Below are 27,057 nucleotides of genomic sequence, written 5' to 3' on the forward strand. Positions count from 1 at the left end.
GGGGATCCCCAGGCCCTGGGTTGGGGGGTGCCTCCATGAGTGGGTTTGGGGGGGACTCAGGCACCCCAGGGTGCTCTGTACGCCCACCCAGCACGCAGGAGCATCCCGAACCAGCGCTGAGCCAGACCCAGGGTCTGGATTTATCCTCCCCCGGACCCCCCCTAAATCCCCATCGCTCTTTGAACCCCCCCACGCCCCCTCCAAGCACAGCCGCGCCCGCACGATGGAGAATAATAAATCGGCATTTATTTCTCTAATAATAAAACCATTTCAGGAAGCACAGGCGAGATCCGCGGGGGGGGCCGAGCCCCTTCCCGGACCCCTGCAGCCAGACTTGGGGGGGGGGGGGTGTGTTGTGTCCCCCACCGCACCCCGAATCACAGCGTCATGCATTTCACGCCGGCGTCCTCGGCGTGGCCGCAGTTGGTCTTGCCCCAGCTGGAGAAGCTGCAGTGCAGAAGGCTCTCCTCGGTCCCCTTGCAGGAGACGTCGTCCATCCAGATCCTCCCCGTGCCTGCGAAAACAGGGACACGGTCAGCGGCGTCGGCACCGGAACCGGGAATCGGTGTCGGCACCAGAATCGGTGTCGGAACTGGAGTCGGCACCGGCACCGGCGCCTTGGTGGATCCCCTCCGACCAAGGACGCAACCGCTGCGTCGCCAGGATAAAGCAGAAATAATTCAACAATTCTTGAACAAAAGGCTTCAACCTTGATGAAAATTCCCTCCCCTAACGATTCCATCGATCTTTTGTCGTAATCTGTGCCAATTTTGTTAAAATATGTATTAATCGACATGACGCGCTGCGATGCGAAGAGGTAGTGGGGTTTTACCGGAGATTTTTGTGTTTTTCCTGCGTAAGGATGAAACTAAAGGGCAAATTTGGAATGCCCTCTGGAATTTGCTTCTCGGAAGTTGCTTCTCGGAAGCTCCAGGCTGCCCACGGAGGACGAAGGATGCGCCTGGGAAAGCGAGATAACGGCAGCCTCCGACACGGCCTTGAGATCCTCCCCGCGTCGCCTGGTGCCGGAGATCAGGAACGGCTCCAGGGGCGGCGGGATCAGTGGGCGCGCAGCAAAAATGCTGCAAAAGCAGGGTTGTTTTGTGAACTTTTCCTGTGATTAATCATCGTTAACGTGAGTGTTGGCGATTAGTCCCGCTGTGGTGGGCCTGAACGCTTGAAGGGGAGAAGAACCTCCCGTAAAACAAAGTCCCCTCGCGGGACAAAGACAATTTAATATCTTCATCAGTGACCTCGATGGTGGGATGGAGACCCTCAGCAAGTTCACCGACGACACCGAGCTGTGTGGTGCTGTCGACTCGCTGGAAGGGAGGGATGCCATCCAGAGGGACCTGGACAGGCTGGAGAGGTGGGCCCGTGCCAACCTCATGGGGTTCAACCAGGTCAAGGGCAAGGTCCTGCACGTGGGTCGGGGCGTTTAACGCCCCCTTCCCACCCCGACCCTTCTGTGATTCTACGGTTTTCGCCATTCACCCCTGCAGAAACACGGACCTTGGCTCCGCGCGCGCAGGCGGTGGGCGCAGCACAGTCCGTCCAGCACGAGGCGGTGGGGTAGCCCCAGATTTTGGGGGCTACCAAGCCCCTGTGGACACACAATTCCTATTCTGGAGGAAAGAACCCCCCTGGGAGAGACACCAGCCACCGGCACGTGGCAGGTTGTGGCCGTGGCAAGGCACTGGACGTGCCACGCTCGATGGGACACCGATGGGGTTCTCCTGCCCCATCAAGGATGACTGAAGGTGACGCCGTGGTGTGGTAGAACGTTTGGGGCTCAGCATCTGCTGGGCATCCACAGGCTGCTGGGTGAGGGGATTTGGGCGCTTTCGTCGCTGTGCTGAGGGGGTCACGGGACAAGGAGCAGCAGCTCTTCCCAGTTGGGACGACCCAAGCCAAGCCCCAGTGCAGGCTGCGGATGACGGTGTGCCAGGATCCCAAGCGTCTGTCCTGGCTTCGGGGGGGTGGTAGAGGGCCAGGGTGGGAGACAGCGGGAAGAAACTTGGGTGTGGGCAACCAGAGCACTGGTGGTGAAACAAGCTCTGAGGTCTCCCAAGGCTGGTGCGAAGGACACCAACTCTTGGAGGGGTCCAGCTGCACTCACAGAGCGGGTCTGGCCAACTGGCATGGCCATGGCTAGATGATGGCCGTGGTGGCTACCAGCTTTTGGGATCCGTCACCTCCTTGGCAGCCCCGAGCCGCTGGAGAGAAGGCAACTCAAGGAGTTAAAAAGCCTACGTGGAAAGGGAGCTGGTCTGGGCAGAAACATCCCGACCCAACGGTTTGGGGCCAGAGGCCACCCCTCCACCCACCAAAGCGTTCCTGACATTTCCCCTCTGTTTTTAAAAGCTTTTCTTTTCCTTTTTTTTTTTTTTGTTGTTGTTGTTTTTTTTCATTTTCTTTTGTTATTCCAAAGAGAAAATAGATCTCCAAAAGTCGCATCCGGCTGAAAAACCCAAAGCGTTCATTCAAAAACAACAAACCCGGGGCCGGCTCCGCAGCGCTGAGCCAGCGTGCGGCAGGGCGTGCGCGCCGAGGGAGCCGGTGCAGGGGAAGGAGCCGCCTGGGCCGGCGCCAGCCGCGCGCTCGCACGCGGTCCCGCAAGCCAACGCCGAAACGTTTGCAGACACCCCAGGCCGACCGTGCTGAATAAACCGATGCTTGACCCCACTCAAAGCTTCTCAGGCCACCACAGCCCACGTCCTGCAGGCGGGGGACGTGCTGGGTGCGTCCAGGCTCATTTTTGGGGGATTTCTGGCTGATTTATGGGCTGGCCCCAGGTATTGGTGCTGGGTGAGGTGAGGGGTCTTACCTTGGCCAAACCGGGCCATGCGGTACACCTCCTCGGCGCCTCGGAAGCCCAGCATCCGGCACACCACGTCACCGTCCTTCTTGTCCCAACCGTCGTCGCACACGGTGCCCCAACGCCGGTCGTAGAAGACCTCCACCCGTCCCTCGTGGGAGCCGGAGCCGTTCACCAGCCGAATCATCCCCTCCTCGGGGGCTGCTGCTGGGAAGAGAGAGGGAGGTCAGAGGGGCCACGGTGGCATCTCCAAGTGCTGTCCCCTGCCCACCTTGGACCACCTCCCGTGCCCTCCCCATGGTGCCCACGGCTGCAGAAAGCACTGGGTGATGCACCTCCAGGTGACCCGAGGACATCCCACCACCGTTGGGTGAGGTGCTGGAAGGGGTCCCATCAAACCCAGGGTTTTGTTGGAGGAGGCTGAGCCTTGCAATGGTCATGCCGAGATGGGGAACCTGTCTGCAGCCTACAAGTGCTGCAGGGAGGGCAGGCACCGAGCAAGGATCAGTCTTGAAGGCATCAAGGTGAGAGCAAAGGGAGATGGCTCAGGCTTGCGATGAGACGAGGGATCCGAGCAACCACCTGGAGGAGTGAGATGCCAGCAAAACCGGGACACAAAGAGTTTCCAAAAGGGTCTGTGAAATGGGATTGCAGGTGATGAGGAGGTTCCTCCAGCCTGGAGACAGGACCCCGGACCAAGTCCACGCTGCCCAGGTGGACCCTGACCTCATGCTCAAGAGGACGGTGAGGGGAGGCTGACGTTGGCCTGAAATGCCAAACTGTGGTGGGGGGACACGCCTTGTCCTCCTCCCCACCGTGGCATTGCTCCCTCCGCTCCCAGTTGCCTTTCTGGGACTGCTCAGCCTTCCTCCTCCCATCGCCATCCTCCTGCCAGGCAAGAGCAGCATGGTCGCCCTTCATCCTTCAGCCAGGGAGAAGCACGGGCTGGTGGTGGCTTATCTGACCGAGGAGCTCGGCACCGAAACCAAGCCACAACGGTTCTTCCTCCGCCCCCAGCCAAGGAAACTCGGTGAAAAGAGCACGCCGCAAATCCCGTGCTTTGGGATGGAGAAAATGGTTGTCAGGCAGCTGGGCTGGCTCCGTGACTCACCACGGGCTGGGACGGCAGCCACGGGTGGAGCTGGGCTCCCCCAAACGAGGTTGCATTGCAGCTGCTCGGAGATTTTTATTTAAAGACATTTTCTCAAAGCCAGGGTTTTGGTTTTTTTTTCCCTATCAAAACACACGTTCCCATTGGGAATGCTCAACGACATGACTTGTCAAATGGGAAGATAAATGCATGAAACATTTCCAGGCTGACTAAGGTCTCCTCCTTGATGACCATTAACTCTCCAGCTCATCCTCTACGCCCAAGGCGGGTCCCCGGTGGAGGAGGGGTCGCGGGGCTGCGGTCTGCTTCCACGCCGCCAAAACCACCGCAACCACCAAAGCCCCGGCGATGTAAAAGGGAACAAAACCTTCTCATCTGCTGTGATTTTGCTGGTGCATGGACCACGGCGACTTCTCAAGTGATGAACCCAAAAGGTCTCCATGCTGAGAGGTGACCGTTGCAGAGGGAGCTGCGAAGAGCTGAGCAAAATCCGACATTAGTTCGACATCTGCTTGAACTCCGCGGTGGTGGGATGTCGTAGGCAGCTGTGGTCTCTTTGAACACCTTGGCCAACCAAGTTGGTGACCGTGAGGTTGGCCAAGGTTGGTCAAGCAGGGTCCCAGCCTGCCCCAGGCTCTCGGGGCTGGGAGGCGTAGGGTTAACGGGACATTTGGAGAACAGAGCAGCGTTTGGGTTCTGCTGCACAGAGGTGTAATGAGTTTTGGCACTGCTGGTTGGCTGGGACCTGCACAAAAGTCTTTTTTTTTTTTTTCATGTTTCAGGCTGTGGGTTTTCCCTGGCTTGCTCCCAGTGGGAACAGGGCCACCTCTTCCAGTGACCTCGGATAGGAACAGGGCCACCACCTTCCAATGACTCCAAAGCACAGTCCTCGCTTGACCTCGGCACCAGCTGATCTCCTACTTCCAGGACCCCTTTGGGTCCTGCGCGTGTTTTCCTGGATCTGAGCAGAGCATCGGGTTCACGGAGGAGCCAGGAACCATCCCGCGCTGTCTCTGAACCAATATCTCGTTGATGTTGTCCACGGCCCTGGGGTGGACCTGGAGGGATGGCATCACATCTCAGCAGAGGGGATGGTTTGGGATGCTGCCGCCTGTCTTCTTCAACCAGTCTTGGTGATGAAGCCCAATTGCTATCTGGGATGGGATGTCTCCCTCTTGCACCCTGGAGCACCTCAGGGCATGGGGTCCTTCCCCAGGCGCTGTCACTCATCTGCAATGGCTATGGGGAAGCAAAAGCCTGAGGCGTGGAGTTGGAGCCCCTCGTCAGGCCGTAATCCTCTCTGTGAAGCCATCCAGCTCTGCCTCCAAAGCCACCGGCCTTCCCTGCCGCCAGGAGAGCAGGCAGGTGACCGATGACAGCCCAGGGCCAGCTCCTGACATCCCACATCGGCCGGTCGCTCATCCTAGCCAGGACCAGCTCCGTATCTCCAACCCGAGCCCATCCCGACGTCCTCATTCCTCCCCCACGAGCCCGTCCTCGCCCCGGCTCTCGGCTGGATGCTCACCAGAGCCTGTGCGTGCTGGAGGACCACGACCGCTGCCCCGAGGAGGGGAGGAGATGCGCAGTCAGGGCAGGGATCCAGGCACCGCCGGGATGTTCCCATTCGTCCGTAGGGTGAGGGCTGCTCATAAAGCCGCAGAGCGCAGCCGCGTGAGTCCTGGCCGCAGCCCTTCCACTTAGCCTCTAACAAGCTAATAAAATCCAGAAGGCTCCTCCCAAAACCAGTGCCAGCTGCCCACAACGGCCCCACAGCCCAGCCCAGCCCAGCCCGGAGCTGTTTTGGTGGCCACGGGCCCCGGGGACTCCAGAAAATCTGCAGCTGGAGCGGGGGTTGAGCTCAAATCCCGGTCCTGAGGAGCTGGCGGAGCGGCGGGGAGACGCACCGGGACCAAAGCGGGTTGTCCACCTCGTTGTGCCGCAGAAGGTTGTCCAGGATCGGCCCATCTTGGGCTGCACCTCCGGAGCAGCACGGGAGCATCCCAGCTGTGCTCGCTGCCTTGCAAGTGCCTGGCCCCGTCCCGTCTCCCCGGCCCCTTCCCTCTCCAGCATCCCCAGTAAACCAGCAAAACCAGAAAGGAAAAGCTAAAGAGGAGATGGAATTCCCAGTGGCCGGGCAGCCAAGGGCCTGGTTCTTTGCAGCTGGGTTGAGATACCACCTCCCCCCGGTGATGGAGAGCAGCTGTCCCCGGTTCCCTGGGTTGCCAGCCGCCTGCTTCCGCTGCCCCTGCTCCGCTCCGGTCCCTTTGGGTTGGGAACACGGGTGCAAACGTCAAGTTTCCCGAGGACAGATGTCCCTGGGGTGGCAGGAGAGAAGTCCCTAGGGTGGCAGGAGGAATGTCCCCGAGGACAGATGTCCTCAGGGAGGCAGGAGAGATGTCCCTTGAGAGACAGGAGAAATGTCCCCAAGGATGGATGTCCTGGGGGTGGCAGGAGAGATGTCCCCAAGGAAGGATGTCCCTGGAGAGGCAGGAGGGATGTCCCCCAAGGAAGAATGTTCTTGGGGTGGCAGGAGGGATGTCCCCAAGGATGGATGTCCCTGGAGAGGCAGGAGGGATGTCCCTAGGGTGGCAGGAGGGATGTCCCCAAGGACAGATGTCCCTGGGGTGGCAGGAGGGATGTCCCTAAGGAGGGATGTCCTCAGGGAGGCAGAAGAGATGTCCCTAGGGTGGCAGGAGGGATGTCCCCAAGGAGAGATGTCACTGAAGATGCAGGAGGGACGTCCCTGGGGTGGCAGGAGGGATGTCCGAAGCTTAGAGGAAGCCACCAGCACCTCCAGGGACGAGCTCCCTGCACAGCACAGCCGTAGTGCAGCACACAGGGAGCAGGATCCGGCCCCCTTGGCTTACCGGCCCGGAATGCCAGCGCCGGGGATCGGTGAGCACCTGGTGCTGGTCTTGGCCCCAGAGGAAATCCCAAAGCAGCGGCAGCACTGCCGGGTACGGCCGCACCCCTGTGCCTCCGTCCAAACGGGCGTTTCCATCCTTAATCCCTGGAAAAACGCTTCCTCGGGCCAATCCTGCCACGGGGCGATGGGTGGAGGAGATGTGTCCTTCCAGCCCCTTCCAGCCCCTCACTCCTCACGCTGCCAGCTCCGGGCTGGCCCTGGCTTGGCGGTGATGCTCCTTACGCCCGCCCCGGCGGGCGAGCTCAGCCCTAAGCTCGATCCTATTTATTCCCTGGGAAGAAGCGGGGAGTGGAAAATCCCGTCCGGCTTCGGGCATCCCCAGTCCAGCTCCGTCATCCTCGGCACGTCAAGGGCTCCTGGGGCCGTAGACCAAGATGCTTCTCCCGGCTTGGCTCTGCCTTAACATCACCACCGCTTCCCTTGAGCACCCTCCATCCTCAGCACGCTGCCGGCATCTTTCCCGCCGGCTCCGGCGCCTCCTTGCCCAGGCAGGAAAACTCAAGCACGGGGCTCAGCGGCTTCGTCCCGGCAGCGACCGCTGCTTTCCAGCCCGCTTTGGGGCATTTTTCCCCCAAAACCAAGCCTGGAGCACCGGGGAGATGCTCACAAGCGAGCGCTTACCCGTGCCGCCGCCTCGGTCGCCCTTCTCTCCCTTCGGGCCTCGGTCACCTGGGAAAAGAAAGAGCAGGAGGCGTAAATCCTGCGGGAATAAAGGGAAGCAAACCCCTGAATCTGGGGCTAGAAAACCCTACTGAGGGCCAAAAAGGCTTCATTTTGCCGGGGTCAGGGAGGGGGACGTGGTTTCCCGCGGCGTCGCCCCTTGCCGCGCTCAGCTGGAGGCAGATTTGCCGAAGCCAGACCCCGCGTCCAACGCGGAGCAGTGATGCTGGTGGGGGGGGGGCTGGGGCCAGCTGGGTAAACAGCCCGCCCGCAGCAACGCGCCTCTTTCCACAGAAAAATAACGAGCTCCGTAATTACCCGTGTCGCGGCTCGGCTTTCCCCGCGGCTGGCGAGCACGGGCTGCCTCTGCCCGCATCCCGCCGCCTCCCCTAGCCCCTGCCCGCACTCCGGCTCGGCTCCCGGCAGACAGCGCGGGGTCCGCCGCTGGAAACGCCGTCCTGAGTGGGGCCGTGGGCTCGGCTTTGCTGGTCCTGGCTTTGCTGGTCCCGGATTTACCCTGAGGCTGTAGAAGGAAGGGGCCAAGGGCTGCTCCGGCCAGTGATGCTCCGGCCCCGCTTCATCATTTCCTCCTCTTTCGTCTCCGTGTGAGAACAACAAACAACACGCGCTCCGAAATTTCTTATAAAATAATAATAATAATTTAAAAAAAAAAAAAAAAAAAAGCGCGCAGGAAATTCTTGCCCTTTAACTCGGAGGCTCTGGGAAGGCGAGATTGCTCCCCCGGGCAGCCGCAGCTGTGTCAGACGGAGGAAAGCTGCCTGCAGCCCGCCCCGCTGATGGGAACCAGATGACAGCAGCCCCCTCGGAGCGGCGGGAGAGGGGCCGGAGGTGCCGCTGGCCGGCACGTGATGGTACCGGGGAGCCGGAGCAGCCCGCGTTCTCCACCGCCTTCCTTCCCCAGCCCAGAGGAGAGCAACAGTTTTACGGTTCTTTTGTGTTCGTCCCCTCGAGACCTGGCTCTTGCGGAGCAGAAGCATTTTTCCCGCGGGATGTGGGCTGCATCCCATAGGAACGACGCAGAGAGGTGGGAAGGTGGAGCTGGAGGGATGGGAATGTATCGGCTGTGCCGGGCAGAAGCGTCTGGGATGAAACTCCTGGAGCAAATAACTCGGCTGCTCCGTCGTCGCCGGTGCCGTTAGGGAGGTGACAGCAACGGGGACAAGTCAGGGACTTCAGGGACGCGGCAGGGGAAGGAAACGCGCTGACGACGGGAGACCTCAGCCACCAGAAGTGGTCAGAAACCCTTCAGAAGGCCAACGTTTGGCTGGTGACAGGGACCTGGCAGGTGGCACAAGTGGCCCTCAGCTCTTCCCACGGCAGAAGGTCGCTCCCCACCGACGTGTTTAGGAAGGGGACTCCTCTTATTGCCCCAAATTCGTCTACAGACCGGCTCATTTATTGCCGTTTCCTCCCGAACGCGTTCCCCGCACGCCGTTCCCCATGGAAGAGCGAAGACGGCCGATTCACAGTCACTTTCCAGAATAATTTTCCCCATTTGGAAACGAGGAAAATAATACTCCGCCGGGGTGATTTTGAGGGAAAATGCATCAAGGAGAGGAAAATACCAACAAGGGAAAATACCCGGAGAGGAGAAGCCGTCTCTCGGCCAGGTCCGACCGCCTCTGCGCGATGGTTTGACCTGGGATTTTGGGTGAGGAGCCTCATCCAGCCCAGATGTCCCCACCCCAGGAGAAGCTGCATTTCCCAAGGGGCCGCTAGCTCCAGTGCTCAGGAGAAAGCCGTTGTAGAAGTGTAAGAGCAGTGCTGCGGAAAACCAGGCCTTTCCTTAAAGCTGGGCTTGGACGGTTGCCTGGCTGGGTGTCTGTTTCCTATAAATTTCAGAGAATCCCATAAACTGCAGAAATCCAGCGCTCGCTGCCAGCGCGGTTTGCTCTTTCCTGGAGAAGGGGTTGGAGGAAACTCCCTTATCTGAGCACCCCTGACCTCCGGGAGAGGGGAAACGGGGGCTGCCGTTTGGGGGTCCCTTTGTAGGGGACACATCCAAGCCCTGGAGGTGACCTCCATCCACGCGGGGCAGCAAGGGGAGATGGAGGGAGGGACCCCTGCGCTGGTGATGGGCTCTGGTGGGACCTGGGGGTGGTGCATACCCCCGGGCAGAACGCCTGATGGCTTTGCAACCGTGAAGTCATCCTCACCCCAAACCAAGGATGCCTCCAAGAAATGCACGAGGAAGAGAAGGTGCATCAAGGCCATGGCTGGTGGAGCCCTGGAGATGGATAAGCCTTCTTCATGCCAAGAAGCCTCCTCAGATACAGGAATTACTCTACGCCAGCGAAAATTTGATAGCTGGAAGCAATGCACTGCATGGCAAAGACCCACCGACTCTTTGGCATGCCGTCCAACCCATCGCCTCCCAGAAACAAAAGCAGGAGGTCTTACCTCCTGGGCAAGGGGGCTTGAGATGCAGACCGGCTTCGGGGAAGAGTCACCAAGCTGGTGGGGGATGATGCTCTGCTACTCTGGAGCAGCCACGGCTCTCGTCTGGAGGCAAGCGCCATGCTTGGGGTGGCTTCCACCACCCTGTGGGCTGGTGAGCACTGGGGGAAGTCTTCAACCTCAGCGTTGTGTCTCCTTGCTGGAGCCGTGATGCCCACCATGGGGTCTGATAAAATTTCTTAGCACCAACCCAGCATGGCAGCTACTAACATCTCTGTCTTAGGGGTGGAAACATGATGCGGGAGCCCATCAACCTCCTCCCTCCAGAAGGGACACGTCCCACGCCGACGTGCTTTGCAGAACAAATCTGTCATCGGGGCTCGGTCCTCTACTGAAGCCCCATTCAACTCGCCCAGGCTCCTGGGAATCATTTCCTCGTCTAATGAGCGCTTGGCACCGGCCAGCGAGAAAAGCCCACCTTCCTCTGCTCTGAGGAAGGAGAGGAAACCGCGGTCCCGAAGCGCGTGGTGGTTTTGGTTGGCGGACCTCGGCGTTTGATGAGCTGCCAGGAACATCTCCTTGTGTTATCGCCCGTCCCTGCAGCGCTCACGCCTTTGCGAGCGATGGAAACAGCACCCAGCAGCGTTCTTCAAGACCACACGGCGCTGCGTAAATACCATCTCACCGGCCACGTGGCCTGGAGACCACGCAACACACAGGAGATGGCCACCACTGTGGCTACCTTACTTGAAGGATGGGCCACCGGACACGACGCAGGGGTCTCGCCCCAACTCCTGCCGCCGCCGATGACCAGTGCTTTGGAGGACATGCAAGAAAACTGGGCACCAACTCTGGGCAGCTCACGGCTCGATGCCCAGTTGGCAGATAGAGGAGAGGACATTTAAAGAAGACCTTTTCCTTCAGCGTTCACACCTGCTATCCACCCAAAGAGCTCATTGGATGAAAGCGAGAGTTTTCCAGACCCGGACACTGGTCTGTGGCCACGGCCCCGGGTCTTGGCAGCCAACGTGGCCACGTCCCAGGTCAACATCACCCACAAGGGTGAGATGAGGGGAGTTCACCGCTTCGGTCCCCTTGGTGATGTCCCTTCCTTGGGCTGGGCTCTTCCTGCCTCCCCCTGCCCACAAGGCGTTTTAAGGCAGAAAGAGCACGTTTTGGGATTACCCGCCCTGGTTTAGGTTGCAGCATGAAACTTTTAAAAGGTCTCCTGGGACAGATCTGTCCTGCTAAATAGGTGCGTGGCCACTTCCTACACCCACGGCTTCTCCCTGCTCTTAGCCGGGGTGTGGCGAGGCGCCGCAAAAACCACAGCGAGCCAGAAAAAGGTCAGCAAAACGCCAACACGAGGCTATTCCCAAAACAGTGATGGAGCCAAGAGTGGGAGGGGTGGCCCAGGGGGGTCCTCCCGGGGCTCTGGTGAGGGCCCGGCGCCGGCACCATCCTTACCTTTGAATCCTCGCATCCCCACTGGACCCGGAGGGCCGAGGTCTCCTTGGTCCCCTTTCAAGCCGCGTGGTCCTGGTGGTCCTCTCTCCCCGGGGAGCCCTGGAGCCAGGACAAAGAGGCAAAATGACCCTGCTGCAGCACAGACCTGCACAAACCAGATGTGCATGCGCGCACACACGCGTCCTCCTTGCCGGCAGACGTGCCAGGTGGTCTCTGGTTCTTTTCCAGAAGTTGGGGAGCACCAGGAGACACCTGGGAAAGCCACCCATCCTCTCTTTCTGCACCTGCCACTGGATACAGGACAGATTTAACCCAGAGCTGGTGCTAGCGCCGCTCTGAGCATCTCAGGGCTCAGTTGAAGGTAACCGGGCTCTAAAGCTGGAGACTGAGGAGGAAGAGCGAGGAGATGGGGTGGAGCAGAGACCCCAAGGAGACACGAGGCACCCAGCATGAGCTGCAGGACCCCTACATCCATACACGGTGACCAGCGTGGTTGGAGGAAACTCCTTATCTGAGCATCCCTGACCTCCAGGAGGTGGGAAACGGGGGCTTTAGTCCAGGAGCTTGTAGAGGACACATCCGAAGCCCTGGAGATGACCCCCATCCATGCGGGACAGCAGGGAGGGACCCCTGTGCTGGTGATGGGCTCTGGTGGGACCTGGGAGTGGTCCCACCAGACCGACCCAGCAGGGACTCAGCCTGAGCCTGAGTTTGGGTCAGACCTGAAGCTCCTGGAGGAGAAACCCTCTGGATTAGAGGTCCTCCAGCACCCGAGCTCAGCCCCCTGCCTGGCGCGATGCTGCCCATCTTCCCTTCCCACGCGGAGGGAACCCTGCGTTTCCTTGGCACCGCGCCTTCCGCCCCTCCTGGGCTGGCCTTTTCCAAACTTAGTCAACATTTTCCCCTGGTTTAAGAGGAAGAAAAGCTGCCAGGAGGAATTTGGGCACGGGTTCCACTGGACACGGTCTGAGAGTTAACACTTTCCCTGCTGCGTCCGGCCAACCACCCTGCTTCCCTCCTAAGGGGATGCTGCAGCATCTCGGGACCTGGCTACGGATTTGGGCGGAGGAGCTGGGGCAGAGGCAGGATGGGGGATTCACTGTGCAAAAAGGGATTTACCAGGGATGCTTTACAACACCTGGCTGCACCTGAACATGACCTCCTCGTACCCAAGGGGCTGTGACCGCATCCAGAAAAGCACCAGAGAACGTGAGATGGAGAAAGACCTAAAAATAGTGGCCCCCAGCAACTCTTCCCGAAGGTGAACCCTCCATGGATTGTTTTGTTATTCTGTTTTAAAAAAAAAAATGAAAAAAGGAAAGAAGCCAGACGATGTATTTCTGATGCTTGTTACACCCAAGAAAAACAGCCATGAATCTGTCAACGCAAAAAAAAATACAGCCATCGGTGAAACGAGCACGGGCAGCCAGCGCTGAGAGGGGCTTGTGGAGCGCCATCAGGTTTCCAGGCTGGCTCTGCCCGACTTGGCAGGTCCTGCCACGCCCCGGGGAGCCGGGGCAAAGTTGGGATCAAAATATGAGGTTTTAAGCCCAGCCTAAGTAGTCCTACGTGGGTCATGTCTTCGGCAGTCAAGGTGAAGCCGGGGCTGAACACCCTGGATGGAGAAGGAGGTCCACGGCCCAGGCAGGATGGAATGTCACCTCGGCAGGGGAGAGCCCCGTGGAGACAGAGACCTGCAGAAAATCCTCGCCAAAGGAGATCCTCCATCACCTCCGCGCTACCCTGGCTCTTGGGCGCAAAGCTGGTATTTCTAGGTTTGGTTTAAAATTAGAAACAGGCTCAAGCTGAGTCCTGTTTCTCAGGGTGAGGGACGTCTCCTGTTGTTTTTTAAATTGAATTTCTCTCAAAAACAATGGTTGGAATGAAGAAAGAGGGGGAAATTGGCACTCTTGAGATTGAAAAAAGTGTCCTGCGAAGAAGGAGAAACTTTTTGCCCCTAAGGACCGGCTGTCTGGCAGGAGATGTGGCGGCAGGTTAACCCTGTTGTTCTTCAGGACTCATGCACAGCCAACGAGGCCCCAAGGGACAGGTTGGGAAGTCACCGGGAGGTGCCCCGTGGACTCTTCGGAATTTGGGTGAAGGTTTGCAGGGTTACGGGCATCCTCGACGCGTTGCTCCTTACCTCGCAGCCCAGGCAGGCCGGGAAGACCAGGTTCACCCTCCATCCCTTCATTGCCTTGGTCTCCTTTGGGTCCGGGTGGCCCTGAAAGACAGCAGGTATTGGAGGGCAACCGTCGCGCACCGGCTTTGCGCCACACAGCGGACGCATGAGTGCGCCCGCCCACCCTTCACTGGCCGTTATCGTTTGTCCAGGGACCTCTAACAAACACAGACCCAAAGCGACAGCGAGGGAGCTGTGTTCTTCCATGACCTGTGGATTTTAAAGGCCAAAGATGACTCCATCAACCCATCTCATGTGCCAGAAAGCTTCACCTCGCCGCTCCTGCCTGACTCTACGGGAAGTTCCAACGTCCCGAAATTTCCTCTTGACCAAAAGTTGTGACATCTTCAATGAAATAACATTAAGAAACAAAAAAAAAAAAAACATTTTGGAAGTATTGAGATGAAGGTTTAGGAGGGGGATTTGCTCCACTGATCTCACCAGGAACTAGCCGCCGAGGATTATTTTGCAGTGTAAACTCTCGTGAGCAAGCAGAACGTCCAGCCCAGCGAGAGTCATATTGCTCAGCCTGCCATGGGCCAACTCCGCAAAGCTGAAAACAATTATGAGCTAAATCAATTGGAAGAAAGAATTTGAACAGAAAAAAAAAAAAAAAGAAAAAAGACTCATGGGACGATAGAAAATAGGGCAGAGAGAGGCCTGGAGGGGTCATTTGGTCTTTGTCCTACCCAGCCAGAGTGATAATTGGAAACTGTTGAACGCTGTTTTCCTAGAAACCCCAAAAGCCGTAACCTCACAGTCCTGCAGAAAGCAAACAAGCAGCCCGGGCGACGGGCGATGCGGTAACGCGAAAGGATCGGAGAGGAAGAGGGGGATGTTCAGCAGTCCTAACGACTGAGGTACGAGGATCTGCAAATATTCTGCAGAAATCAGCGGGTTCCTGAGCAGAAGAACTGCAGCGAGCTCAGGAAACGTTGTCCGTGATGGAGAAGGTCCATCAGCGTTCAAGAGCTGCTTCGCAGGGGGGACGTGGGGCAGGAGCCGGGCGAGGTGTGTACTGTACGAAGGTGCTGGGATGGCTGGTGACATAGTTCTCATCCCCACAGCGTTCAAGAAGGGCGTTACACAACAACCATAGGATCACAGAGGGGTTTGGGTGGGAAGGGAGCGTTCAAGGCCACCCAGCCCAACCCCCCTGCCAGGAGCAGGGACATCTCCAACCACATCAGGTTGCTCAGAGCCCCGGCCAACCTGGCCTGGAATGTTTCCAGGGATGGGGCATCCACCGCCTCTCTGGGCACCCTGGGACAGTGCTCCACCACCCTCAGCATGGAGTTTCTCCCCACCTTTCCTGCAGCCCCCTTTGGGCACTGGGAGGCCTCTCTCAGGTCTCCCCGGAGCCTCCTCTTCTCCAGGCTGAAGGCTCCAGTGTGGTGAGGTGTGGTGATGGTGTGTTTGATGGGAGTGGGAGCGTCAAGGCAAAGGGGTTTTTCTACCAGCACATCTCCTGCCCAAAGGTCCCAGGTGTCCCAGGATGAGCAGCGAAAACTCTGCATGACCCACTCAAGTTCCTGGGTTCGGGTCAAGTTCTTCCCTCCTTGCTGCACCCCAAGACAGCAAAGGCTGGGCTGCTGAAAACCACTTGCTTAAAAAAAACCAGAAGCTTTCCCACTGCAAGCAAAACTAAAAGCAACCTTGGAAATACCTGCGATGGAACCCACCAAGGAAAGGTCTTCCATTTTGTCATCCTGGCTTTGTCCCAAGCATCCAGAGAAGGGCAGCGAAGCTGGTGAGGGCTCTGGAGCACCAGTGCTGTGAGGAGCGGCTGAGGGAACCGGGGCTGTTCAGTCTGGAGAGGAGGAGGCTGAGGGGAGCCCTCATCGCTCTCCACAGCCGCCTGAAAGGAGGGTGGAATGAGGGGGGGTCGGCCTCTTCTCCCGAATCACTTGTAATAGGACAAGAGGAAATGGCCTCAAATTGTGCCACAGGAGGGTTAGGTTGGACATTAGGAAACACTTCTCTGCTGACAGAGTGGCCAGGCACTGGAACCGGCTGCCCAGGGCAGTGGTGGAGTCACCGTCCCTGGAGGTGTTCAAAGAACGTGCAGACGTGGCACTGCAGGACATGGCTTAGTGGGCACGGTGGTGTTGGGTTGGCGGTTGGACTTGATGATCTTGGAGGTCTCTTCCAACCTTAAAGATTCAATTTCATTGTTTTCTATTCCCTCTGAAGGAAGAGGTCTCACACCAATGACACTGGAGCAAAACCACTGTTGAGACGAAATGTGTTGCTTTCCCCAGGCCTGCTCCAGCACGGCTTGGCTGAGCAGCTCCGACAACTTCCATCTGCTCGGTTTTTATGGGCAGACTGGGAAATAACCCACAGAAGGCCCCACCTCAGCTCTGTTAACCCTGGAAGGGATGCAGGAGCTGTCTGCCTGGGGCAACTTCTTGGGATGGGGATTGGAGCTGCCCTTCCTCCTTAAAATCAGCTGCAACAGTGCAGCCTCCCCCTGTCCTCTCCCACTCTCCCACCATCTTCTCTTCTCTTCTCTTCTCTTCTCTTCTCTTCTCTTCTCTTCTCTTCTCTTCTCTTCTCTTCTCTTCTCTTCTCTTCTCTTCTCTTCTCTTCTCTTCTCTTCTCTTCTCTTCTCTTCTCTTCTCTTCTCTTCTCTTCTCTTCTCTTCTCTTCTCTTCTCTTCTCTTCTCTTCTCTTCTCTTCTCTTCTCTTCTCTTCTCTTCTCTTCTCTTCTCTTCTCTTCTCTTCTCTTCTCTTCTCTTCTCTTCTCTTCTCTTCTCTTCTCTTCTCTTCTCTTCTCTTCTTCTCTTCTCTCTGCTCCACTTCCATCTCTGAAAACCATCCCACAGGACACCAGGGAGGTCAAGGACATGGACAGGCTGAGAAGGGGACTAGGTTTCATGGAGAATGACCATGGGCAACAGACAATCTCACCTGCTCCATAAGAGCTGGAGACCAGGAGAACACAGCCAAGGAGGAGACGCGTTGTCCCTTATTCCCTTTCTCCAATGCCTGGGGTTAGAAATGGGCAGATCCTGTTTGCTGGCTCCTCGGATCTGGCATTCATCCTTCAGAGCTGTTCCCACAGCAGTGAGCCTGGTGGTCCATCAGCCACCAGAACATCTCCTCTTGGCTACATCCAGCCACCTCCGTAAGCAGAGATGGTCCCATCCCCAGGGACGGCTGGCGGGGTGGGACACAGGGAGCAGCTGGGGTGGAGGATGGAGGAACACTGGAAGAAGTGGTTGGGAGGGGCTGAGCAGATACCGTGCAAGCTGGTCCCCACCCCGCAGTGGTGGGGGTTTGCACTCGGGAAGAACGCCAGCCCAGATGTGCCCCCGCTTCTCCCTCCCGCCTGCACGGGGCTGGGCTGCTCGCCGCATCAACGGAGGAGAAAAACCCTCCAAAACCGTCGGGACGAGCACTCTCGTGACGCGCACAGATCTGATGGCCAGATGGGACGGTTACAACCACCCCGCCAGCCCTGCCGCGAGCCAGCGCATCCCACCCAGCGAGCTGCGCGAGCGGCTCCGGGGCGGGCGGCGCTGGATGATCCCGGGCGTCCTCCCTCCCAGTGACACCATTAAGACCCAGAGCCCCTCCGCAACGCGAGGCCAAGCCCTCTCCGAGACACGCGAGCCGCTTGGCGTGGAGAGGAGCCCGGGGACCTCCCCGAGCTGCCGTCACCAGCAAACGGCTGCAAAAAAAGGCAGAGCTCGGGGTGGCTGAGGTCCTGGGGAAGGAAAACGCATCCTCGGGGATGGAGCCAATCCAGCCGGGAGCAGGGCGGATTCATCCCAGGCCATTGGAGGCCGGGGTAAAGCTGGCCGGGCACAAAGCTCTGAGAATTATCCAGGCCCACAGGCCATCGCTGACGGAAGGCAGGGAGGGGAGAGGATGGGGAGAGAGGGAGGTGGGGGCTGCCAGGAACGTGTCGGAGCAGCAGCTGATAAATCAGGTGCCGGCGCGTCGGGAGGGGATCTCTTTTGCTTTCTGCTCATGTTAATTGGAGTAACGAGGCGCACGGGGGTCGGGCTCCGAGACAGCTCCCTTCCTCAGCGGCTTCATCCCAGAGAGGGTGATGTCCTCCCCACGGATGTGGGGCGAAGAGAGGGCGTGGGGGTGGGCGGCTAGGAAAACCTCAAAGCTGTGGGTGCAAGTGGTCCCAGCAGCTCCGAACCAGGCATTGGGAGCCAACGTCCCCCAAGGAGCAGGGAAATGACCCCGGTGAGCTGCTGGTACCCAAGGGTGATGATTGGCCTGCCTGGGAAGATGTAGCTGCTGTGCTTCAAACCACATCTGTCCCCTCCTGGATCCGCAGATGCCGGAGGAAGCAAGCGTCTCAGTGTCAGCCCCTTCCTTCCCCAGTTGGTATCTCAGCTGGAAGCACCAAAAACGAGCAACAGCCCATGGCAGGTGCAACCCAACAGCCTGGAAGCAGGGCAGCCACTGCCCCCCAGCCTCTTGCTTTGCCCCCAGGAGCTTGCACTGGGCTCTTCTGCGCTTCTTCACCGCTTTCCCCCCTCCCATGACCAGGGGAATAGGGGGGGATTACCGAGGTAACCACATAAATACCAAAACCAGGGGATCAGCAGAGCTAGGGTCAATGGTCGAGAGTTATCAGGGATGAGTTGTTTCACCATGCTGAGGGTGGTGGAACAGTGGCCCAGGTTGCCCAGAGAGGCGGTGGATGCCCCATCCCTGGAAACATTCCAGGCCAGGTTGGCCGGGGCTCTGAGCAACCTGATGTGGTTGGAGATGTCCCTGCTCCTGGCAGGGGGGTTGGGCTGGGTGGGCTTTAACAGTCCTCTCCAACCCAAACCCTTCTGTGATTCCATGATTTCAGAGGGGCCGAGGCTGGTAAAGGAGGAGAAGACGGGAGGAGGAAAATGGAGTAAGGGGGATGTACAGTAAAGCGAGTGACGTGATCGATGGTGACGGGGGGTACTGGCAGGCGGCCTTCTGCTTGATCACCGCGGTGCAAAGCAGGAGAAAACCCCACCATCTCCGCTGCGCTCAGCCTGTCTCACTGTCATGGCCTGGAGGGACCTGGCAGAGCTTGCCCAGCGATCACTGAGGGAACCTGGGTACCTTTCTTCCTGACATGGATGCTGGAGCATTTGGAGGCTCCCAGCTACACAGAGTCCAAGGTGATGGAGACACCTCCACACCGCAGACACCCGAACAGCGGTGTCTGACGGGCTTGATACACCCTGAGACATCCCCACAGGACATCCCCACGCCACGGGGACCATTTCCACCACCACCCAAAGCGCCGAGGACAACCCCCCTCCTCACGACAGCTCTCCATGCACCGGCAAGGGAGCCGCTTACAAGAGGTGCTGGGCTTACCCCGAATCACGGAGATGTTCTTCAGCGCGACGGAGTGCTCCCAGTCCTTCAGCCGCAGGTCCTCCGTCACGTTGTTGAGGATGGCCAGCTCGTGCTTCAGCTGCTCCTCCATGGCTATGTGGATGAGGCGCATCTGCCGGGCGTCTTCGGTGGCGTTGCTGATCAGCACCTGCAGGTCCTGGATGCGGGTATGGTGGACGTTGGCGTCGTAGGAGAAGGTCCTGTTCATGGCATCCACGACCCCGCTCACGGCCGTCACCTGGTCGCTCAGGCTCTCCACCCTGCTGCCCAGGTGGCTCAGGAGGTGGTCGTGGTGCTGCAGCAGCAGCCGGCTGCTGTTGCCTTCCACCGAGAGCTTGTACATCTCCTGCTGGGCTGCGTCGCCTTGCTGCGTCAAGCTGTCCCAGAGGTTGGACACCGCCCTGTCGGTTTGGCTGGCCTGGGTCTGCAGGCTCCAGAGAAGCCCTTCCAGCTTCTGCAGCGACCCCGTCATGAGGAACAAGGAGTCCGAGTGGTTCTGCAGGAGATCCTGGAGCCTCCAGATGTGATCCAGCACGTCCCCCTTCAGAGGTATGTGCAGCAGCTTCAGCTGCATGTCCCGAAAGCTCTCGTTGAGGCGGTTGACGTTCCCCATCAGCGCCTTCAGGTCCTCAGGGGAAGTCTGTGGTCTGGAGACTGCAAGGGATGGAGAGGAAGGGGGCATCAGAAACCACCCATGGAGGTGGGGACCCTCCCGAGAGGCACAACCTGAAGAGCACTTGGACATCCCCCTGTTCCTTGGCACTTGGAGGTGGAAGCCCTACCCCAAACCCCAAAAGGTTCACCCCACCAGCCCCTCTGTGGCTGATCCCGGGCCCGAGCTCAGCCCCTTGCTCCGTAACGAAGACCGTGGGGTCGGCTCGGCACGTCTGCACGGCTCTGGGCACGGTTTGCCGTCAGCCTCCGAGCCCCGCATCCCGGGGCTCTTCCCGAGGGAGGAACCCCACCCCAGAAACATCCTTCACCTCCTTCTTCCGCACCCCCGGAGAGAGCTGCCCCCCGCAAACCGCTCCTGGCCTCCCACCAGCTCCCGGAGCACCGAGATGGGGTTTGGAGAGGGAACCTGGCAATTTGGGAGGGGAACCTCTTGCTCTCGTGCTGCCCCAGCAAGCCCAGTAGCACCCAGTAAAGCCCGACGCCGCACCCCAGCACCCTGTTGTGTGCCTTGGTGCACCCCAAAAACGTTGACCCGGGCAGGGGAGAACATCTTCTCCCTCCGCCTTGCGTCGACGCGGGGTCTCCAACGCAGCCTGGGCTGAGGGACTCGAAGCCAAAGCCACACAAACGATGAGAAAATTAATTTTTTTTGGTTACAAAAAAAATAAACAATCCCCATCGTTCTTTAAGCTGTGGTTGGGCTTTGGCCAGCGCGACGCTGCGGGCTGGCGCGGGACCGGCCTGGCAGCTCATCCCCTTCGTTTCCAGGCACCAAAAGCGTCTTTCCTCCGTTAATTAGCCCCTGTTAATCAACCGCAGCTTCCCAGCTCGGAGCTCTCCTCGTGGGGCGCGGTGACGTTGGTTGGTCCCAACGAAACCAAGGGGTCCTGGCAACGAATCCGAGGGGAGAAGCCGCCCTGCGCGGCCAGCACAAGGAGACCTCACCCACATCCCAGCTCCCGCGGCGGCCGAGGGCCCAGCTTGGTTGCAAAACCTGCGGAATTCCCCAAATTCCCCCCAAAAATCCCTTCCAGTAACCAGATCCGGAGCATCCCGCGGCCGAAACCACGCCGGGGAGCTTCCGAGTGGTGACACCTCCAGCCTCGGGCTGACACGCGTGTGCACACGCGTGTGTGCCAGCACTTCTCCTGCCTCCCAAACCTTCCGCTTCCCGCTTCCCGGGAGTCAGGCGAAGCGCGTAAATGCACGCACACAGCTCATGTGACATGCTGGCACACGCGTGCAGGCGTGGGCACAGCACAGATCCTTCTGCACACGCACACACGTGTGTAGGCACACTGCACAGGCGCACGCATGCCCACGCGTGCACGCACATGCGCACACGCATGCGTGCATGCACGTGAATGCACACAGCACACACACGCATGCAAATACACACGCGTGCAGTGCGCACGCCCAGCACACAGCATGCACACACAGACATGCGTGTACGCACGCACGCACACACGCAAACGCGCCCAGCACAGGCGCGCACACGCGTGTGCGTACACGCACGCAGCACAGATGCACGCCCGCGCACACACGCCTGTGCACACGTGTGTGAAAGGCGCTAAAAAACCCAAAACCCTCTCTCCTCCTCTCTGAGGCGACGCTGCGGAGTAGACGCGCGCGCTCCGAGCAGGGAAACGTCGTTCCGCCGCACGCCGAGCCTTGCGGGACGCCCCAAGTTGCGTCTCCGAGCTGGGAGCGCTGCCGACGATCCCGACCCGGCGTTATTTCCGCGGGCGGACGCCGAGCGTGAGGTTCACCGTCCCAACCCTCCCACCCAAAAACGAACCCAACGTCCTACGGCCCCCCCCCCCCCGCCGCCCCGCCCGGCATTTCGGAAAGGGTGGAACCCCAGCACTCAGCCCATCACCTCCATCGCGCCATCACTTCGGGGGGGGGGCGGCCGGGATTTAAGCCGGACCTTGCAAAAAAAAAAGCCAAGACCAGCGCCCTCACCTTGGGCTGGGGGCTTTTTTTAGCGCGCTGGGCGGGGAGGAGGGGAGCGTGCGTCCCCGCGAGCCAGAAATGCGCTGCCGGGCTTGCGGGAGGTGACGTTAAGAGCAGGCTGCGTCCAAACCGCCCCGGCTCCGCTGCCGAAAACATCCCGTTTCCGCGGCTCCGAGGCGGTTCGCGGTATTTTTAGCGCTTTCCTCCGGTTTCTCCACCACCCTTGCCATCGTCACCCGGAGACGAGCCGGGCACCCCGTGTTCGTGCGGCCGGGGCGGGATGGCGTCTGCTCCGGGTGGGACCTGCTCTGAGCGCGGCCGTCAAACGGCGATGTTCCTCTTCCAGCATCCCCAGCAGCTCTTCCCAGCCCAAGGAGCGGGTGAGAGCAAGCCCACCCCGCGGAACGCCGCCCCTTCCCCTCCCATGGGACACGAGGGATGCTGGGCAGAAGGTCCGAGCTCTGGCAAGCTGGCATCTGGTCTCCAGTAGCACAAAGCGGGATTTTCCACGGGAAAACCAAGCCCTCCACCATTAACGGCGCCCGTGAATATCAGCTCCTGGTCCTCTGAGGTCCATCAGCTCCAACGTCGAGGTCTCCATCGCAGAGACCTGAAGCTGAGACCTGTGGCTCCCGGCTGGGTGCGGTCTCCTCGCTCCTGCCGCAAGCCCACCCCGCGCCTGCGGTTTTCCCTTGGTGCGGTAAGATCACTCGGAGCACCCGCCGTCGGCACGGCCGGCTCCAGACCTTGCGAGTCAGCCGCATCCAAAGCCAGCGGCTCGGCTTAAAGTCCCGGACGAGAACTTTAAGCTCTCCCCGCCGCCATCGCGCCGTTGTCGTTGCTGGAGCTGCTCTGGGGCCAGCAGCCGTCGCCCCGGAGCAGAGCGCCTGTCCCGAGCTCTTTGCAGAATTCGCGGCGTCCCTCGTGCAGGGTTGCGGGGCCAACAACAACATTCAAACAATGCCGCGCGAGAAAACAGTGGGAGAGGCTTCAAAATTCCAACAAAACCTTCTCTGGCCCTTCCCCAGCCCAGGAAAAAATAAAAACTAAATCCACCCTTCGCAAAAGACACAGGCTGGCGTCGCGGTGCCGGGGTCGAACACCAAATCCTGCACGCGCGGGATGCGCTGCGCGCCCCGCTTCTCCTGTATCCCGGGTTTTTCTCCCCTGGATGGCACGGAAAACCCACGGCATGGGGGAGCATCGCCCTCGGGTAGCATACAGGCTCAGCCCTTACCTGCAAGGATGAAGACTCCGACGAGGATGAGGAAGACGAGGAGGTAGAGTCCCACCACGGCGTACTTCAGCGCCGCCAAGGAGCCCAGCCGGCCGCAGCGTCCTCCGGCCTTCGTCCTCCGGCCAGGACCTGGGGGGACAGAGCGGGGCGTCACGCACCCAAACCCACGGGGAGGAAAGGTTGGTTGGGACCAGCGATGAGGGCGGTGGAGCCCTGTCCCAGGTTGCCCAGAGAGGCGGTGGATGCCCCATCCCTGGAAACATTCCAGGCCAGGCTGGCCGGGGCTCTGAGCAACCTGATGTGGTTGGAGATGTCCCTGCTCCTGGCAGGGGGGTTGGGCTGGGTGGCCTTGAACGCTCCCTCCCCACCCAAACCCCTCTGTGATTCTAGAGCGTCGGACGCCTGCGTTCTCCTGTTGGACCCTCGCAGAAACACAAGGTTTCTGAGAGCAGCTGAGAACCAGCAACTTCATACCGGGTCAACCAGAGCCCTTGGTTTTGTCCCTTGCCAGATCCGAGATGTCTCCAAGGAGACACCAACAAAAGGTGGGGGAAGAGTCCAAAACTCCTGCCCTCTTGGCATTTGGGTGCCTTCATCCCAGGGCAGAACAGATCCAGAGCCGCATCAACCCAGCGAGATGGGTGAGGCGGGTGACGGAGCATCGTGGCCCCAAAGCCAAACCTCCTGGAGGAGAAGACCATGCTCATCCGTGACCACGAGCAATGCCCTCATCCAGCCCAGTTGAGCTTTGGGACGTCGCCCTCTCCCATCCCACATCCATGGGGCTCAGCTCCCTGCGGGACCAAGCCGCCCCTTGAGGTGCCAGAGATGGAGAGGGGGTTACGATGGGTTGGGGGTGTCCTGAACCTGGCAGGGACCCTTCCCCACCACACCCTTGCCCTTCCCCAGTCGACGGTCTTTGTCCGTCCCGCTTGAGGACGGCGAGGTTTCCAAAAGCGTCCAGCCAGCGAAGGGTTACGCTGGGCGTACCGCTTAACTCGGCCCCGGTTTTGGGGTTCCAACACCATCCCGCGAGGACGCGGGGCGCACAGGGCACCCCAGCTCAGGTGCGCGAAGGGCGGCGGCCGGTCTCCTCCGGGACCTTTCCATCTGGAACTCGTTACCCGCGCCCCGCTTCCCATTCGCTGTCACCGGCCAAACAGATGGGGCCGGAGGGTTTCGGGAGGAGGAGAGCCGCAATATTTTTCTGACATTAACACTTATTTCAGGTCCCGGGAGACTCCGGGAGGAGCTGGCCCCGCGCCCCGAACCACCCACTCCTCTCGGCCGCTCTCGGAAGAGCGGGAGGGACCGCAGCTGCGTAAGCGGGGTTTTCACAACGGCTCGCTGCGAGGAGTCCACGGGTGGGTTCCGGCCGGTAACCAAGGGGAAACGGCAAATATTTCCTCCCCCTGCCCATGCCCGGGGGAGCTGGAGCTGCGGCCCACCCGGTTCACCGGGGCTGCTCGAGCGCACGCTCCGAGCATTCTCCGTGAACCCGGGAGGGACTCGAGCGGTCCCGTCCTCGTGATGAAGCCCTCAGGGTTGTCCTCCACCCTGCCCTGTGGACCAACCTGGCTCCAGCAAGCTCTCCCACGGGAATGGGGTTCCTTGGGTTGGGTGGGAAGGGGAGCGTTCAAGGCCACCCAGCCCAACCCCCCTGCCAGGAGCAGGGACATCTCCAACCGGATCAGGTTGCTCAGAGCCCCGGCCAACCTGGCCTGGAATGTTTCCAGGGATGGGGCATCCACCGCCTCTCTGGGCAACTTGGGACAGGGCTCCACCACCCTCATTGCTTCTTCCCAAACTTTGTCCAAGGCTGGGTGTTCCCAGCTCCCTCAGCGCCTGGATGCAGCCCGGCCTGGCACGCAGGGGTCCCTCTGGAACCCCCCCATCACGTTCCAGGGATGTCCCACATGCCTGAAACCGGGAATGTGAATCCCCCATCACCCTGATCCTCTGCCTGTGGTGGGGGCCAGCAGTGCTGGGAAGCCTCCTCAGAACAGAGACGTGCAGGAGACGCACACAGGTCCCACTGCGCCCACCATTCCCACTGCAGGGCATCTCTGGAGAAGACCATGTGCAAGAGAGCCGGAGGCTTGGAGGAGACAAAAAAAAAAAAAACCTCCCCAAATCCCAAAATCAACGCTCGCCGAGCAACGTGACTTCCCCTCGAGCACAACCCTGAGGAGCAGACGAACCGAACGAGATCCCGGGCACCCACAGCTGGAGCTGAGCACCTAACTCATACCGGACACCTCTACCAAATTGCTGAGCTTCTCCCTGAGCACCCCAAGTCCTCGTGTCTCCCCCGGAAGCTCTCCAGGTTTCTGCCACCAGGTTCAAAGCCCCCCCCCTGCAGACCGAGCCACACGCGGAGTCCCTGCTCACCGTCCTCGCAGAGGTTCAGCTTGGAGAGGTTCCTTCCCTCGAAGGGCTCCTCGAAGATGGAGCCGTTCTCCCTCTCACTGAAGGTGCGAAGGTACATGGCCTTGTTCTCCATCCTCCTGCTGCTGGTGGAGCAGAAGAGGGGCATGAGATGGTTCTGGGTGGTTGGGGCGTATCCTGACGTGGCAGGGGCCCGATCCTGGCCAATCCCGTACCCTGCGCGGCTCCAGCACCATGGCCTGGCACCACACAGTGTGGGCTGGTGCTGTGGACATGGACCTTCTGCCGAGGGAGCCCTCTGCTCTCGCTTGGCAAAGCCAACCACCACATCTCAGCGTGTGGCTTCTTGACTTGCCCATGGCCCAGGCTGGCCTTGGCAGTGCCCGGAACGAGCGCCAGACCCTCTCAGTGAATTTGGGGAGAAGCTGGTTGGCAAGCTGAGCAGGACCATGGGTCCGCCAGTGGCTAGTCTTGCCAGCATCCTTGTTGACCACCATCACTGAGGTGCTCGCCACCAACACGGACCCATTGCGTGTTGGCCACCATCAGCAAGACGCTCACCACCAACATGGACCCTTTGCGTGTTGGCCACCATCAGCAAGACGCTCACCACCAACATGGACCCTTTGCGTGTTGGCCACCATCAGCAAGACGCTCACCACCAACATGGACCCCTTGCGTGTTGGCCACCATCAGCAAGACGCTCACCACCAACACGACCCCTTGCGCATTGGCCACCGTCAGTGGGCTGTCACCACCAACAGAGACCTCTTGCTCATTGGCCACTGTCAGTGCTTGCCACCAACATGGACCCCTTGCGTGTTGGCCACCACCAGTGAGATGCTCACCAACCAACACGGACCCCTTGCACGTTGGCCACCACAGCCACCCCCAACACAGACCCCTTGCGCGTTGGCCACCACCAGTGAGATGCTCACCAACCGACATGGACCCCTTGCGTCCCAGGGCCACGTCCCCCAGTACTGTCGGCCCCGGGGGAAGGCTGTGCCACCGAGGTTTCCTCACGGCACCCGGCCGGGGGGGGTCAGCCCCAGCCCCCAGCAGAGCTCTGGTGTGGAAGGAGTTCAAATCACCCCACAGCGGGACCTGCTGAGCCCTCCCGAACTCACTGCCTGCGCCCCTGCGACTCCCCCCCACCCCTCGGTGTCAGCACGTGGGTGCTGCGCTCCGTGGGGACCACCCAGCACCTGCCACCCCCCCCCCCCCCAGCCTCCCCAAAACCAGTCCCACTGGGAGCAGCGTGGGCACGGACTCCCTGATCCCACTCCCACGGGGGACACACACATCACCCGTGTACCCCGTGGGGGGGGGGGGGGTGTCTTTCAGCACCGGGGGAGCCAGGATTGGGAGCACAGCGGCAGGGCCCGGGGGCTGGCGGCTCCCCACGCAGGGATGCTCGGGGAGACACCGCCCCCCCCGCGCCCACCCCACGCGAGGAGTGGGGTCCCTCCCCACACCCCACCCCGCTCCCCTCTCCCGGGGGGCTGCGTGTCCCCTTTCCCCACGGAAAACTTGCCCCCTCCCCACGCCGTGCCGCTCACCTGCTGAGCGGAGCCACGCGGGACCGTGTTTCCCGTGGGCCCTTCTCTCAGTCCCCGGGCTGTGCCATGGTGGCCGCGACGTGGAGGGGAGGACAGCGAAGGGAGCCCCCGACCTCAGCGCCAGCTCCCCGGGGGTGCAGAGGGGTCGCCGCTCCCCGCCAGCCACCCATGGGTCCCGGGTGGGTGCGTGGGTGATGCGGGGAGCCCCGTGGGGCCGCTGCGGGGCCGGCGAGGCTGTGAGCGAGGACCGCTCGGTCGGGAGGGTTTTGTAGGCGGGGAACGGGAGTGGGGCCGGGCTCCCCACG

At 60.2% G+C, this 27,057-nt stretch overlaps 1 protein-coding gene across 3 annotated transcripts; it reads right to left on the reverse strand.

Moving 5' to 3' along the window:
- Window positions 1–224: 224 nt before the first annotated feature.
- SCARA5 (scavenger receptor class A member 5) lies at window positions 225–27,008 on the reverse strand. Of its 3 annotated transcripts, none has more exons than XM_086745645.1 (9): window positions 26,753–27,008; window positions 25,194–25,312; window positions 22,803–22,931; window positions 18,914–19,588; window positions 13,544–13,624; window positions 11,401–11,499; window positions 7,477–7,524; window positions 2,828–3,025; window positions 225–514 (listed from the first exon to the last, which is right to left on the reverse strand). In XM_086745645.1, exons 2-9 carry the CDS (start codon window positions 25,303–25,305, stop codon window positions 378–380), a joined length of 1,479 nt encoding a protein of 492 aa, XP_086601771.1. In that variant the 5' UTR covers window positions 25,306–25,312; window positions 26,753–27,008; the 3' UTR covers window positions 225–377. The 3 variants fall into 3 exon arrangements, with proteins under 3 accessions (XP_086601771.1, XP_086601772.1, XP_086601770.1); XM_086745646.1 differs by having other exon boundaries at window positions 2,828–3,022; window positions 25,194–25,315; XM_086745644.1 differs by having other exon boundaries at window positions 25,194–25,315.
- Between the last annotated feature and the right edge of the window lie 49 nt (window positions 27,009–27,057).

Source organism: Chlamydotis macqueenii, chromosome 3 (genome assembly GCF_036417535.1).
Source record: "Chlamydotis macqueenii isolate bChlMac1 chromosome 3, bChlMac1.mat, whole genome shotgun sequence".
NCBI classification, from domain to species: domain Eukaryota; kingdom Metazoa; phylum Chordata; class Aves; order Otidiformes; family Otididae; genus Chlamydotis; species Chlamydotis macqueenii.

Coding starts and splice junctions, on each gene's coding strand:
- SCARA5 (XM_086745645.1), bottom strand. CDS start 25,305: ATGGAGAACAAGGCCATGTACCTTCGCACCTTCAGTGAGAGGGAGAAC. Junction 22,932..25,193: donor GCTGAACCTCTGCGAGGACG/GTGAGCAGGGAC, acceptor CTGTCCCCCCAG/GTCCTGGCCGGAGGACGAAG. Junction 3,026..7,476: donor CGACCGAGGCGGCGGCACGG/GTAAGCGCTCGC, acceptor CTCTCTTCCCAG/CAGCAGCCCCCGAGGAGGGG.